We start from the raw sequence: 17,255 nt of genomic DNA, 5'->3' as shown, positions 1-17,255 counted from the left end.
ATAGGCATATAGAGAAAGATAGCTGTCATGAATACACATAATATACATACACACAAACACGTATACAGAGACACATACACATGTTTAATTAGTTGCTCCAATTCCTATAACTGAATTGGGCCTTCGTAAAAGCTCTAATAGTTCCCTTTTGGTCCAACTACCATATTTTGATTAGTATCAGATAAAATGAAAGTTTAAAAAAGCATAAAAGATATCACTTTATAAACACTTCGTTTTCATCTTCCTTACCCATTTTATTTTCCTTTTAGCAAGAGCTTTCTTTCTATTCTATCCCCTCAACGATATTCCCCAGCCCCCCCCACCCCTCAACGACATACCGATTTGAAAATACTGAAATCCTTTTCCTTCTCAGGGCCCAGCCAGAGGAAAAAAAAATAAACCTCCAGATGGCAAGTATAAACCTTCTGCTGGGGTTATGCACAAAATACCAGACACATTTTTTCTTAAATAAAGCATTTCTATTGGGGTTGGGGGGGGGGGGGAGAAAGAATGAGGAAGAGGACACAGAGCAGAAATAACTTACAATATTATTTGTGCATAAATGGCTCTTTTTTTGTCTTAAAAAACCTTGGGTCTACTCTTTCATTCGCTTTCTCAGGTTCATATCCTATATCTATTTTTCATCTGTCAGTTTTTGTCAACCGAATCCATCTCACTGTAGGTTCTTACTTCCTAAGGCTCAAGATTTCACAAAATCTCAGGACACTGAGAAACTTACCCCAGTTCTCTTCTTATTCTAATTTGGGATTTTTCTATCAGTTGCAATGTACTGCTCCTCATGTTTTCTTTTTTAAAAGCCAGTTGGAATGAACACAAATATTCTAAAAGTATTTTTCAGTCTTACAAACTATCAAGTTTCCCTAACTGAAAACTTTCACGTTAGGAAATACTTTCCAATGCTCGGAAAGCATCCTCATGCTTTTTGTTTTTTCTAAGTATGAATAAAAGGCAACAATCATATTCTAGTTCTGGCAAGTAATAAATATTTCATGGCATCAAGGAAGATGGAATGGTCCTGCACAACTTTCACAACAACGAGAACCGCATATGATGCTCATTCTTACGACAATAAAACTTGTCAAAATTACACCTTTAATTACAGTTAGCTTACCGCTTTCCCATTATAGTAGTACATCAAAGAGTTTCCTCCCATGCCAGGAATTGTGTATGCGCAATACATGGTCTTGTATTCTTTTTTCTCCTCAGTACCACTCTAACAACTTTTATTTCAAACTCGCTGTCCCTTTTTTCACAACAATTCCTTCAGTTGCATTTTCCCATATGGCCGGGCCAAGCATGGTGAATATGCAAAGCAGGAAGAGACCATTCCTGACGCGAGGGTGGGGGGAGGTGGCTAGGACTCTTCTGTCAGACAGTTAACTTTCCACAGCAAATCTGGAAAGCAGCCCAGCCCTGATTTAGCAGTAATTCCTAATGCATACAAGAGATAGATTCAACTTTTCCAATGTATTTTTATTAGTTTCGAGAATAATGCCGATTCTTACACATTTCTGAATTCTTCACTTTTTGTTTCAATCACCCTTTTCTTCCCTAAAATTTCCACTCAACTGCCTTAGGGTAAAAGTGGAATAGGGTCCATTATTGAGCAGAATACAAATGCAGTTAATTGACTCCCCCTCTCTCTCTCTCCCTCTCTTTCTTTTTTGTTTTAATTTGATTAAAAAGCGAGTGGCAGGAAGGGAATCGTATGATGCACATCTAATAACTCTGCCATCTGTCTCTGCTGCTGGCTAGCTCCCAGCATTGTACGCAGCTGCCTGAGAACTCGACTCAGAGAAAAGGGAGGAAAAAAAAAACAACGTCTCTGACCTCGCTCCAAAGGAGAGAGGGGCAGTGTTTTCTGACTGCTTGGTCAACAACCTACAAAACGAGGTTGAGGAATGAAACAGAGTAACACTGCTGCAAGCCGGGGTTTGCAAGCCATCAGTTTCTCTGTAATCGATGAGAAGAAGGGGGAAATGAGTGAACTTAATCTTGCCGTGCAGCGGGCGTTTGTTTAAAGAGGAGCCAGTGTAATAAAATGGGATGCTGAAGGCTCCGAATAGTCATCCACCATCAGCGATTTCTTAGTTTAGGGGCTGGGCGTCTTGGTGCGGTTTGGGGTTTCTCTGCCCCCACCCACAGTTTACGCGTTCGCCTTTAGCAGGGAGTTTGGGATATCTTGACCTGAGAATGACTTACAGCTGTCAAGTTTTGACAGCCCATCTGCAAATTTCCAGGGGTTTGTGTCTTTTAAATTTAGTCCCATTTCGATATCAACCTTCCAAAAGTACTCCAAAGAGCTTTTTTTGCCCTCTGAGGTTAAAAGGAAATCATTCTACGTCGATTTTAGGTGGATAACACCCAACAAATGTTTTTCAGTGCACCTCCTTTTGATCAGAATGGAGAAATGAAATATTCTAAAACTACCCTAATTTTCAGAAGGTGGATTCTTTCCCTTAATTTTCTTTATACTGTGCTAACTAGGCTGAAAGAAAAGAAAATAACGAAGGAGAGAAGAAAGAGAAAGAAAAAAAGAAACATTGGGACTGACTTCAGCTTGCCAAATTCAGAGCATCACAGGAAAGGAGGGCCTCTGGGAATTGATCCCAAATGAAACTAAATCATTTGCATATGCCGAAGCAAATGCCATCCGAGCATACAGCTATTCTCTAGAATCAACTTTAATAATTCAAAGCACCTATTTCCTTACAACTCAACATGGCAACAAAACACATACAGTATTAATAAACAACGAGAGATTATGGTGTTGATTCTGAAGAGCAAAGTCTTGGCTAATGGCTGAAAGTTTCTTCCACACTTCTAAAATAAATGCAGATACAGGCAAAAGTGGATATGGGTAGCTATGCATGTGTTTATACATTATTAGAGTACATATGTGTATAACACACACACACATATACATGCATCTATGTGTATGGAAGGGATAGAGGTTTGTCTAACTCACTTGCTCTGCATTTATTCTGGAGGTCCCCAGAGGTTTGTGTAAACAGTACTTGAATTATAATCACACATTTCATTCAAATTTCATGCTTTGAGGATTTTTTCCTCATTAGAACAGTTAGTTGTCAATCTGACAGGATCACATTTGTAACCTTTAAACCACCCTCAGTGTTTAATACAGAAGGCCAGAGTTCCCAACTATTACAGGTCATTGTGTAAAAAAAAAAAAAACAACAAAAAAACCTCACTCTAGTTAGAAAAGGGACTAAGATGCAAAAAAGGAAGAGTTTTTTTTAAAATAAAACTTTATTTTTAGAAAGCTGTTTCTAGATTACATCTAAATTTCCATAGCTGGACTGCTTAAAATATTTCTAAACAATGAATTTATTTCAATAAATAATCTTACTGTTTTGTTTACATTAAATATTTTCTTGCATGTTTTATAAATGTTTAAATGCTTTTACATTACCTTTTTCCAGGTATAAATATTTTTAATTGGGCTAGAGCTTTACATACTTATAAAATTATCTCTTGAGAATGTGACTGGCAAGTTCATATTCAAGTACAGATTTTGATCGGATAAGGTATAATGAATTTTTAAAAAATCTACAAAATCATTTTTGAGAAATGGAAATCATACAATTATTCAGATAGGACCATTAAGACTGAGCTTTAATGAACGCATGGAGAAGAATGTGCTGTTTCATGTGCTTGTGGTAATAAAGTACAGTAATTAACAGAGATGTAGGATTCTGAAAGCTAATCTCTGAATTTCAACCAATGAGAAAGGAAATTTGCTATAGTTCAGTTATATTTCATTTTTACTTTTTCTGACCTTAGAGCATATGTCTATCATTAAATTCAAGTCAGGGTTTCTACAACTTAAGCTCACTTTCTCTGACCGTAGACTTTGAAATTTTTAGGACACAAAAATATATTCCATGGGAAATTAAATCCCTATGTTTTAGTTCTGTGTGTGTGTGTGTGTGTGTGTGTGTGTGTGAGAGAGAGAGAGAGAGAGAGAGAGAGAGAGAGAGAGAGAGAGAGAGAGAGAGAGAGAACAAACATTCTGGTCTGCATCAGTGATTTAAAATAGTTTAAGAAATCCCAGTGTGGATAATTCCTCCACAGGATGGAGACCATCAACTCATCTCTGACTTATACCCTTACAAAGAGTTGCTTGAGGTTAGTGGGAAGTTAAGCGACTTGCCCATGGTGGGCCTGTACACAATTTTCTGACTCCAAGACCAGCCTTTCATCCAATATACCATGCTGCCTCTCACACTTTAACAATAATAAGAAAAGTCATTGTGTGTGTGCATACTTGTTTAGAGAAGCAGTTACTTGCATGACTAAAGTGAAAAAGAATGACAATTAACTACAACAAAAATGAATCCACTACTCCCTGTAAGTTAATTACTAATGTATAGATGTTAAAGACAGAATAGCTTGTGATGATAAACAATTCTACTCTACAGAAAAATAAATCTTTTAAAAATGGATTCAAACTCTTTTTCTTGAAATTACTGATCAATTTTTAAAGTTTCCACATTATTCTTTCTTCTTCTGAGGTACATAGTTTTTTGGATTTTCCTTACAGAGTTTAAAAATGGAAATGAGGAGTTGGGGTCACCATCTCATCTTGCTGTTTGGGATTAGGGTTCAGAGAACTTTAAAGGCACTATTCTGTATGCTTTTTTGAGAGTCACCATAATATCTTCCACAATTCACTATATGAAGGAGATTTTCAATAAATACTTGTTGCATAAATCGGTGAATCATGTCATTTGGAAGTCCTATAATACAAAGGGATTTCTCCTAGGATTTATTCACTCAACCCTTCTGTACTCTTCCTGTACCTTACTTTATACTTTAAGAACATAAAGAAATATAAAACCAGTTTGTAACCTGAGAAAACTTCTGATCAGGTTTAAGAGAAATGACTTATGTAGACAAAATTAAGTAAAAATAAAACTAAAGGGTTACACTTGGTTTAAAAAGGCAGACAATTTAACACACACACACATAAATCAATTAGGAAAAAAACCTGTCATTTTGTTGAATTGTAATAAAATGTTTGGCAGCTAGGTGGCAGTGGATAGTGCTGAACCTTGAGTCAGGAAGACCTGAGTTCAAATGTGAACTCAGATAGGTGACCCTGGGCAAGTCACTTAACTTCTGTTTGCCTTAATCCCTTGGAGAAAGAAATGGCAAGGCACTCCAATATCTTTTCTAAGAAAACCCCATGGACATGACTGAGCAACTGAACAAGCACAAAATAAAATGTTCACTTACAAATTAAGGCATTATTTTTTTCAAGCACTATGGAACTGGCTCTAAGTCTTGGTTGAAGAGATTGTCCAAAGTAATTGTGAGAATTCAGAAGATCAAAGATACCTTTTCTATCCAGAGAACATATAGAGCTCCATAACTCTTTCAATATGATGGTCAGAACCAATGAATGCAGTTTATTATGGTGGCTGTTTAGAACTGACTACCATACCCCTATGTAAATGAGGATTGCCAACAAATCATTTTTTTAAATGTTGAATACCTGAATGAATACTTTCCAAATGTTGTTATTTAATTCCAAAACATCAACTACCATGTGCTAAGTGTGCCCAGATCAGAAAAATACATTAACCATGCATTTCTATCCTGGGAAACTATTTTCCACCCAATATGGACTTTGGTCTATCACAAGTCTTCTGGTAAAAAGAAGAAACCTCTCAAAATACATATAAAATTATCTGACAAAAAACAGATTTTAAAAAACGTTAACTAATGTTTGTTGGTGTTTTAATCTCTACATGCAGTATTTTCAATTTTGCATCTGGACATAACATAAGCGCTTAAGGGATTTTCACTGAGCCAGGCAAAGGCAGTTATTCTACACCACTTTTGGTTGATCCAGAAAGATGTTATTAATGAATGCTGCTAAAAAATTAAGCCCACAGATTTTGCATTGTCCCAGCAGGAGTCAGTATTTTGGTATACGAAAGTGTTTCAAGAATTTAATTCATAAAATGAACTAAACAATGATGGTCAGTTTTCACATAAAGATTTATGTTATATACATTACAATGAATTTTCAACAAGCTAATATCCATAGCTGTAGAGTAGCTAATGTACAATATCTAATGTTAAAAACAGTCCAGAGGAGGGGCATAGTGTCATAGTGGAATGGTCTTTCGAATTAGTAAGACTTGGGTTCAAATCCTGTCTCTGCTACGTATCAGTTGTGTGGACCAAACAGTCTTCAAAGGAATCAATTATCCAAACACTTCAAACTGGCTCCAAACTCTGTAAGATTCTAAATTACAGATGAGTTGTGGTTCTGTCATTAGGATGGAGTTTCTACAGAGAGGATGCCCAATCACAAGTCTGCATAACACACACACAATCCCTCCACTTCTTTTAGGTGAGAACAGTCCAATTAACCCAATCACAAACAAAAAAGATCCCATTATGACAGTGAAGGTTTAATGAACCACAAAATCATAGGGATGTAATGATACTAAACATTAACTGGCTTTTCAGATCAGCACTGGATATGTTTGGACACTGGACAATTAGCCTACTGTTGAACATTGTAAGATTCACGTACATACATTGAGTCACTGATGACTGTAAAATTAAGACAATTCCTATTATTATCTTAAAAGGCAAATGCTTGGACTATCATACAATGTTCTTTCTACTCTTTAGTTAGGGCATATTACGTATATATAATTCTAACACAAGGGCCTTTTTTGGCAATAGTGCCTTAATTTGTGACATCATGTGTTAGGTAAGGTAGAGACTATCATGAAATATCCCCCCTGCCTTCCTCTGGAGGAAAATCTGTGACATAGAACTACCACTTATATTAATTACAAGGCTGCTAGGTGGCACAGTGGATGGAGCACTGGACTTGGAATCAAGAAGATTCATATTCATGAGTTCAAATTTGACTTCAGACACTTGCTAACTGTATGATCCTGAGCAAGTCACTTGACCCTGTTTACCTCAGTTTCCTCATTTGTAAAATGACCTGGAGAAAGAAATGGTAAAGCACTCAAGTATCTTTGTCAAGAAAATCCTAAATGGAGTCACAAAGAGTCTGAAATGACTAAACAATAAAAATACTAATTTCAGGGAAAAGAAAAGGATTCTATGTTACATGAGGGATGAAGGTAATGGGGATACACACTCTTCATCAATAATAATACATTATAGTCATAAAATGTTTTAAGATTTACAAAGTGCTTTCCTTATGCAATCTTATGCAGCAGTGCTTCCTGGCTTCTTTCAAGACTCAGCTTCAATCTCATTTTATGAAGGAGGACTTTTCCATTCTTTCCCTTTCCTACTGTTACTCCCTTCCCTCTGAGATTACCTTCCACTTACAAGATATAAATCCTACATGTATGTTTTTTGCATGTTGCCTTCCTTATTGAAAGATGAGCTCTCTAAGGATAAGGGCAATTTTCTTTTCTCCCTTCATACCAACAGAATTTAGCACAGTGCCCAGCATACAGAAAGCTCTTAATAAACGCTAACTTCTTGTATGAACACAGGGGCTGACAAAACATGACTCCCAGGCTTGATTCTATCAACAAATTCCCTTACTAAATTACCTGGTGCAGAGTCTATGTACACAGAATGTTTTTGTCCTGAAAAGTGGTCTATTTTCACATATATTCAAGAATTGTGGGATATCGTTCCTGAATTAAGCAGATAGCTGTTGAAATACTATTTTGAAATAATTTTGCATTGACAAAACAAGCTATGCCAACTCTTTTAAGAGAAAAAGCTTTTATCTCTATGGACTTCAATTTCTCTACCTATGAGTTGGGGCTAAAGAAGATACATCTCATATAACCTTATAATATGGAAACTTACCCAAACCCACACTGATTTTGAAAAGCACAACCGACTAATGAACAACAAATCTCCATGGTTTCCATGGATATATGGCAGGATCGTAGGAAAAACAATGATGGACCCACCAAATTCTTGCTACCATCTCCAAAATACTTCAACTCAATATTTTGTAAGCATCCCAAAGCTATGTGAGGAGTATAGGAAGAAGAAAAACGGTAATACTTGCTCTCCTAGATCTTGCAAGATTTTCCTCAAGCATGAATAAATAATCAATATGACAAGGCAGAAGGTAGTAACAGTTTCTCAAGTGCAGGGGATGCTCCAATTTTGTTTTTGGATCCTCAGAACTAGTTGAAACTGAATAGCAAAATAAAGATGCAGAGTTAAATGCTTTAAGAAATTTTGAGGAAGGAAAGAAAACTCACTTTCAGGTGGAATTGGGAGCATGATGATAAAGGATCCATCAAGGATCTTGCAGACAATTCTCAGATCATGGAAGAGGCTGGCCTAAGTAGTAGAGGACCTTCTTCACTTAGTTCAAATTCTTCTTCATGACTGGTCCTATACGTCTTAGGTTTTTATGGTCCAGAATCCAAAGGATACTATGCATTACACACATCAACAGATCATCTTCTAGCCAATATTCTACAAGACACACTGACATGGTGGCTATGTGTCAGCGGAACTCAAACATGTATCTCAAGTCCAACAGAATACATGCTACTCTAATATGAAACATTATTATGGTGCAGTCTGAACAAAGAAAACAAAAGTCCAGAGTAGCTGTCAGTATGAGAGCACACAAGAAAATTTCCAAGAGTTAGTCACAGAGCAAACTCTTCTTCCCCACGTTCATGTAGCAAGACCTGGATTTCTATCATATTCCTTAAAATGATAAAGGATATGTAATGAAACTGCATTTTCAAGAGATAAAATGAAATCTCTTTTTTAATTTCCCTCTCACCCCAACTCCAAGGGCCAGAAAAACAATCCCCACCTCCGCGCCCCTGGGATGCATGGAATGTTCTTGAAAAAAATCTTCATCCTGACCTAGTATAACCGGGGGCATGCTATACTCAGCGGGGCCAAGAGTTCAGAACAAAAACAAACCATTTCTATTCTGAGACACTGAAGTGGTATCTCACTTACTGGACAAAATAACACAGAGAAAGAGGAAGCTGGCTCAAATGATGGGACTTCCCTAGATAAAGGGAGCCACGCATTGACTACATTTACCTGAGCCAAATGGAAGTATGAGGCAATATTTTCCCCCTCTAAAAAGGCTTGGAGACACATTTTGCCCTGAGATATACAAAATGAACTCTAGTAATATCAAGGGGAAGTCCTGGGTACATACGTATGTGTGTATGTATGTATGTATGTATGTATGTATGTATGTATGTTTTTTTTTTTTTCTGGGAGAGGAAAGTTTTCCTTTTTTGGGACCTCTAAATACTATACTTCAACAAGGCCTCACTCCAAAAGGCACAAGGGGGGAAGGGATAATTATCATAGCAGCTGGATACAAATGAAAATAAATTTTTAAAAAGACCCTCAATAAAAATGGATCTATCTATGCATTAACCAATAATCAGGCAAACTAAAAATAACCTTCCCTTACTATTAAAAGTGATTTCTTTAGAATATGAAATTTCTTTGTTATTCTAAATAGATTTTTTAAGGTTTTGTAACGACTTATGGAAATGGCAACATCTATGCTTTTAATCGTAAGTATGTTGAAAAAAATGTAGCATGGTATGATTTGGAGTCAGAAGACCTAGATTTCACTACCAGCTTGGCTAGTTGTACTTGCAAGACCTTGTGCAAGTCACTGCAACTCTGAGTCTCCTGAAAAATAATGGAGTTAGCTTAAATGGTATCTAAAGTTCCTTTTCCCTTCTTGATCTTAGGATCCTCTGCAAGTGTCATATAATTTTATAATAATATAAACAACAATGAATTATCAGGTGGGATGAAACATACATCAGATCAATATCTATTAAGTGAATTATTGATTAGAGCATATCAACCTAAGAATTTAAATAAAGATCCCTAAAATAACCCCAGATGCCCAGCATCCAAATAAGGAATATTGTGCACATTTACAAAATAAGACTGAAATATATTTCTATGTTTTCACTATACTAACACAGAACAAAAGTTGAATGTACTGTTTCAGTAAATACTAATAAAACCTAAAACCTTTCATTTCTAGGTCATCTGACTCTAGCTTAGGTGAGCAGGGAAAAATTATTAAAAATCAATTGCACCAATATTCTTGATGACTCCCATTCATTTCTAAATGGACAGATTAAAACCTCTGTAGGGTTACTAATCAGTGCTGCTCTCTATGCTGAATTAGGCTACTGACAAGTAAAGTCAGGAGAGTCACCACCAACCTTTTAGGACAAAGGGTTGTATTTTTCCAAACTTTTATCCTGGCACTCTTGTCAATTAAAAAAAAAAGACAAAAGCAGTCTGAATAAACAATACTGACATCTATCTTAAAATGAGCTGAAACCTGCAAAAGGTCAGTCTTCTGCAGTGTTCACTAAGTTGTATGGGGAAGCCACACAAAGTGGGAATTTCCTTTGCTATATAGAAACTGGCATTTTCTTCTGACATCTGCATGTACTTGAAGAGGTTGAGGTAAGTATTGTATTTCCACTCAAAAGATGTGAGTAAGTCAAGTCAACAAGCAATTATTAAGCCCTTACTATATGCCAGGTACTATGCTAAACTCTGTAAACACAAAGAAAGGTAAAAACTGTCACTGCCTTCAAGGAGCTCCCAATTTCATGGGTGGAATCAAAATGCAAACAACTACATACAAACCAGATGTTTTAGGGATACATTGGAAATAATCTCAGAGGTAAGATCCTAGCATCAACGATGAGAAAAGGTTTCTTCCAAAAGGTGCTATTTTAGCTGAAACTTGAAGGAAGCCAGGGGAGCCAGGAGGTAGAAATTAGAAGGGAGAAAATTCCAGGCATGGCCAAGAGCAGGTGAAAATGCAGAGGCCCAGGACGAGAGTGTCTTATGTGGAGAACAGCAAGGATTCCAGAGACACTAGATTAGAATATGTAGAGGGGAGTAAGAGGTAAAAAGATTGGAAAGGTAGAAAAGGATCAGATTTTGAAGGGCTTTCAAAGACAAATAGCATTTTATATTTGATCCTGGGACCAAACAGGGAGGCCTTGGAATTTCTGAATGGGGGAATAACATGGCCAGAGCTACACTTTAGGAACAGCACTTTGATAGTTGACTAAAAGACACTCTACAGTGTGTGTGTTTGTCCTTTGTTGCCGAAGAAGACCATGCCATCAGAGAAATAATGACATGACTTGCACTTGACTTTGTTTTGAGTGAGGAAGGGCTGTGCAAGGTCACCAGCCTCACTTCTCCTCCAGAGCCATCTGAATCCAGTGACCAGATATTCATCAAGATGACTGGAGATGACCCCGGATGAGGCAATTGGGGTTAAGTGACTTGCCCAAGGTCACACAGCTAGTGAGTGTCAAGTGTCTGAGGTGAGATTTGAACTCAGGTCCTCCTGACTCCTGCACTTGTGCTCTACCCACTGCACCACATAGCTGCCCCTAGTCTAGAGTGGGTAGAATCAGAGAGGTCAACTAGGTTAATGCAGTAATATAGCTGTGAGGTAGGGAGGGGCTGAACCAAGGGGCAGTAGTGTTAGGAAAGAAGACAGGGTACATAGGAAAAGATGTGAAGGTAGAACTGACAGGACTTGACAAATAGACTGGATATGGAGGGGAAGGGGAAAATGAGGATGATGCATAGACTGTGAGCCTGAGTGATTGGAAGGATGGTATGATACCCTAGACAGTAACAGGGAAATTTGGATGAGGAATTTTGGAAGGTTTGGAGGGAAGACAATGAAGTCAGTTTTGGACATGCTGAGTTTAAGATGTTTTAAGACTTCCCATTAGAGATGTAAAGTATAAAATTGGAGATGGGAGACTGGATGTCAGAAGAGAGGTTAGAAGTTAAGGTTAGGTAAATGGATCTGGGAATCATCTGCAAAGAAATGATAATTAAATCCATGAAGACTGATATTATCACCAGGCAAAATAGCATAGGGGAAAAAGAGGAGAGGGCACAGGATAGAGGCTTGGGGGAATAACATCTGCAGATACTGATATTTTGGTTTTCCTAGGTTTACTGGTGGGAAAGGATTTATTTATCCCTCAGGTATTCATCTAACCTACTCCCTCATTATTTTTTTTCTTTTGATTGAATTTGTGATTTCTTTAGAGTAGGAAATGTCTTCTACCAATGTGTATTTACATATATTCACAACTTATACTCTTTGACCCTTGCCTGAGGCACTAAGGTTAAGTGACTGGCCTAGGGTCATATAACTAGTATTTGTCATAAGTATGACTTAAGCTCAAGTCTTCCTGATTCCATAGCCATCCTTTTATCCACTGCAAAACATTACCTTGTCCTTTGTCATTTTATAGAGGAGGAAACAGATGCAGGTAAGTTAAGTGACTTGCCAGGTTCACAAAGGTAGTATGTTTCAGAGAAAGCACTTGAATGAATATCCTAGTTCTCCAGATATGGTGCTCCTTCCACCGTACCAAAACTCCCTCTAGTAAACCAAAGTATACATATATACATACATACACACAAATCATCAAAATCATCATCAATTTAAGGATACATCATAAAACCATACCACACCCCTATCTCAGAGCTCTCCCCAGCCTCAGTTGAAAACCTCAGTTTTTCTTCATGGTAACCTAGTATGGATATGAACTGATTTTAACCCAACTCTATTTCTTTTGTGTGTGTGTGTGTGTGTGTGTGTGTGTGTGTGTGTGTGTGTGTGTGTTTAAATCAGTCTTCCCTAAAATGTCAACTATATTAGGTGCCCTAAATTGGGAACTACAGAGTCTGATTTAATATATCAATGAGGAAATGGGTTTACCTGGTACAGCTGCCTAGTGCTCAGCTAAATCCCTCCTCTTGTTAAGCCCACATTTCCATATCTTCTGGTTTTACTATGTGATACAGTGGATAGAGCACTGGGGCTGAGAGTCAGGAAAACTTGAGTTCAAAATCAGCCTTAGATATTGACTAGCTGTGTGACTCTCGTCGAGTCACTTAACTACTATTTGTTTCAGTTTTCTTATCTGTAAAATGGGGATAATAACAGTCCCTTACCTCTCAGGGTTGTTGTAAGGATCAAAAAAGATAATAATTAGCACAGTGCCTGGCACATAGTAAGTGCTATATAAATGCAATTTATTATTAATTTGGCTAATGACCGCTAGAACTCCAATAGCTCTTAGGGAGCAATCTGTCTTGCCACCACTGGTGCTGGTGAAAGGATCAACGATGACCACGGAGCACTTATTTGGATTAGTGGAGAAAGAAGAGAGAGAGGGAGAATGAATGAGAGAAAAAACTACAAAAGAGAAACACTGAGAAAGGGGTGGAGGGGGTAACAAGGTTCCCTCCTTCCTAGTCACCCAGGGAGCTTTTTCCTAAATTTTCAAATGAAGCCCATGGTTACCCATCTAATCCAGTAGCAAACCTTTAACTTTGTGAGACTGGAGACAATTGGGAAATTAAGTTAAAAATGAGAACTCTACAGATATCATTCCTGTTTTGCTCTCTATATGTTGTCACCTCAATCTATTTAGTGAAGTTTACTTTGATTTCCCTTCAGATTTCTACTTAATCCAAATGTTTGTGGCTTTCTTAGTTATTACACTGTGGCTAAGACATGATGGCCAAAACAGTCCCAGACTGCATTCCTGGAATTTAATTAAAGAAATAGAATGGTGTATTATAGTTGAAAGAGTACTGTAATGGGTATCAGGAAGCAGGATCTATTTTGGCTGTGCCAGATGTGTCATTAGGCAAGCAATTCATATAACTCTGTGCCTCAGTTTCCTCACATGTAAAACAAGCACGCTTGGAATGGTTCTAAAATTCTATGATTCTGTGATTGTAATGAGGACAAATGAAGAAGGATCTAAAAAAGCTTAATGAATATTGCAATTGTCTTATGAAGTTAGGAAAGAAAAGGCATTTGTCAAGCACTTACTGCATTGCCAGGCACTGTGCTAAGCAATAGACATGTAAATATAGAAGCAAGACAGTCTAGCCATCAGTGAGTTTACATTCTAACAGAAGAGACAATACATTTAGGAAAGGAGGTGATAAAGGATGGAATAATAGGCAGTCTATTGGCACACCCATCACAGAGGCAATGGTCATGTTGATTTGATGATGGTTTCTGCTCAAGAGGTCTCTGTCTCTATCTCTCTCTCTCTGCCTCTCTCTCACTTTTATCTCTTTCCATCTGTGTGTGTGTCTGTGTGTGAGTCTGTGTGTTTGTGTCTACACAGCTTGGTGGGAGATGACTGTGGTGAAGATGGAATCCTGACAGGGAGTTCAGAGTTGAATGGATTAGAATCTCTTGGGAATGGCCTGGGGAGGTCCTGATGAATTATTTCTGAAGTGGATATGGAAAAAAAAAATCCCCCAATACCAGAATTAAGTGGCACTTAGCATAATTTTACCACTAGTTTATAACCACTTTATAACCACTAGTTTAATCTGGAAGCCATTTAAATCTAACAATGTTCACTTATGTGCTAGAGATGCTAACATATAGCAATGGGAAGATTTTAGTGCCTTCTACCTTTGTTAACTTTTCTTGTTGTCTTGACTTCCATATAGACAAGAAACTGACCTCCATAGGAGAAATGCCTGCCTTCCACCTGTTGATTTCCAAGCTACAATTTAAAGCCCAAATCAAATGCCATGTCTTCCAAGAAGGCCTTCCACCTCAGCTTTTGCATTGTTTTGAGGAGCATTTCTTTAATGCTCTTACTGTACTATCCATATCTATATATCTGAAATACAGGTATGTGTTTGCATCACATTCTACTCCCCCTCAAATGAATTGGGAAATCAAGACTGAAGATCACATATCATAATTCTTTATATCATGCATAACATCTAGCACTTAATTATACAATAAAAATGTTATTGAAGGAAGGAGAAGGGAGAGAAAGGAGAAAGTGCTTTTCCTTCCTTTTCAGGCCCAAATCAGGATCAAACCCAGGAAGTCCATGCACAGTGACAGCTTACCACAAGAAAATCAGAGTGTGATTAGATTAAAGCTCAAGTCTAAAATTATCAAATCCTTCCTGGGCTCAGAAAATTCAACTTATTGGAAAACATTTGTAAATAAAGAAGTTAAATTTACTTTTAGCCATGAGTTATCAAGAAGGAAATTATGGTGACTTTTCTAACTCATTTCTATGGTTACTTTCTAGACTGGTAAAGGGTATCATTCACCTGGTGGTACATTTCAAGACTCTAGATTATCAGCACAGTTTCTAATAACTCATAAGATCACTGAATCTGAGATGTAGAATCTGAGATGTAGGGTACCTTAGTCACCAAGAGTTTGTGACTTGCTCAGTGTCACATAGATCACATCTAGCAGAGTCAGAAGCCTAGATTTCTTAATTACAAATCCAGTCTTCTTTTTATTTACTTTAAATTATTTTTTCTGTTGAAAAAATATCTGGTGATTTCTCCCCAAAGACTGAGGGGTATGACATAGCTATTTCCAAAATGCCAGCAGAACTCCAAAGTATAATAGAATATACGTGAATAATAATCACTACTTTTACCACATCTGCTGTTGGCTGCTATTACTACTACTTACCACTATTATGACTACTACTACCACCACCACCACCACCATCACTACTACTCCTGCTGCTACTATTACTACTACTATTACTACCACCACTAGGTGACTACTATTTGCCAGGCACGCTGCTAAATTCTTTACAATTATTATTTCATGTGATCCTTACAACTACCCTGTTATGTAAGCTCCAATATTATTATTTCCATTTTACAACTGAGGAAACTTTAAAGTCATCTTCTCTCTACTTACAAAACTGTCCCCTCAATTAAGGCCTAATCACCCGTTGCCTAGACAGACAATGCACTTCTTATCCCTGTGCCCTTAGCCTAGCTATCCCCCTGCATGAAGTGTACTCCCTTCTCATCTCTGCCTCAAAGAATCCTTCTGTTTCTTCAAGACTTCCCTCAAGCAGAACCTTCTAGATAAAACCTTCTCTGATCTTTCCAATTGTTACCTCATTTATCTATTTCATGTTTGGTTTTATTTCCTTTATGTTTCTCCTGTATATACTTAGATAAGTTGTCTCTGTCACCAGAACAGAAACTCCTTGAAAGCAGGGGTTGTTTCATGCCTTGTCTTTGAAGTCCCGGACTTTTGCACAGTGCTTGGTACAGAGAAGATGCTTGATTATAAATGTTAGTTGTCTGATCTACCCAAAATCATGTACTTCATTTTTGCTGTTTGTGTGTATATGGTTCATGTTTGATACTTCTCCAATTCGGATTAGTCAATTCTCATTCTGACCTGTGATTATTTTAAGTGGTACAACATGTGTTTCTACTCTCGAGTGAGGTACTGGGTCTTGTTATTTCACTAGTCTAGAGAATTTTTTGGTAAGGAAATGTCCTCTACTAATGAAGACCAAACCCTTTTTCTGCAATCACAGGTTTAGAGAATTGCCTAGAACACTGAGAGGTCACATGGCTTGCTCACAAAGCCACTAGATGCCTGAGCCTGGAGCTGAATGCAGATTTTCCTGGTTTCAAGGCCAGCTCTCTATCCACTATTCTACATCTGCTCTACTTTACATCTATGTAGTCATCTATGATGTGGCAACCTGATTCATGTAAGTATACATAAGCCTGTTTAGTTCCCTCTACATTTCAATGACTACACTGTATCTTTTAACTCACTAGTAGGAATATCCATGTTCAGGAAGACAGTGCTCTCCTATGATCTTACTTAGCTTACTGCGAGCTTCTTAGCAATTGGGCAGGAAATAAAATTATTCTTTCTAAAATCTTTCCATGTAGATTACTTTGTTATTTCTTTATATAAAACAAAGTTGTTACTTTGTTTCAAGATGGTAACTTTATAGCACCCAAGATTCATTTATTAGTGGTAGCGATTTTTTTTTTAAATCACTGATACAGTATCATAGAGTCTATGATTATTATTGTGGTTATTGAGAATTTACTTACCACATTCTAGTTTTGAAAAATGTGATTGCCAATAAAGAGGCATTAGAGAGACAGAATGGTAAAGGGAGAAAGAATACTGACTCTGATTTCAGACATGAGTTCAAATCTAGCTCTGCTACTTGCTAAGTGTCATTTTACATCTCTGAGTCTCAGTTTCCTCTATGAAAAGACTGCACTTGATGATTCCTAAGATCTCTTCCAGCTTCCACTTTACAGATATTTACAAGAATATAGAAAACACTAATAACTGAATGCTTTATATTTGCTACATGTGCCTT

General features: G+C 37.3%; 1 protein-coding gene across 18 annotated transcripts in view; it reads right to left on the bottom strand.

The window, feature by feature from the left end:
• Window positions 1-17,255, bottom strand: part of TCF4 (transcription factor 4) — a 433,335-nt gene that overhangs the window by 118,458 nt on the left and 297,622 nt on the right. For 2 of the 18 annotated variants that reach the window (XM_072605995.1, XM_072605992.1), the window contains exon 1: window positions 1,133-1,304. The exons of 13 other annotated variants lie outside the window; for them this stretch is intronic. In XM_072605995.1, the coding sequence (XP_072462096.1) occupies window positions 1,133-1,201 (69 nt within the window). In that variant the 5' untranslated portion in view covers window positions 1,202-1,304. Of the gene's footprint in view, window positions 1-338; window positions 395-1,132; window positions 1,324-17,255 lie in introns of those variants that run through there. 3 more of the 18 variants (XM_072605991.1, XM_072605990.1, XM_072605993.1) reach the window with 3 other exon arrangements.

This window comes from Notamacropus eugenii, chromosome 4 (genome assembly GCF_028372415.1).
Source record: "Notamacropus eugenii isolate mMacEug1 chromosome 4, mMacEug1.pri_v2, whole genome shotgun sequence".
In the NCBI taxonomy this organism is placed as follows: domain Eukaryota; kingdom Metazoa; phylum Chordata; class Mammalia; order Diprotodontia; family Macropodidae; genus Notamacropus; species Notamacropus eugenii.
Note: the sequence above shows the minus strand (reverse complement) of the source record. Positions and strands in the feature narration are given on the sequence as shown.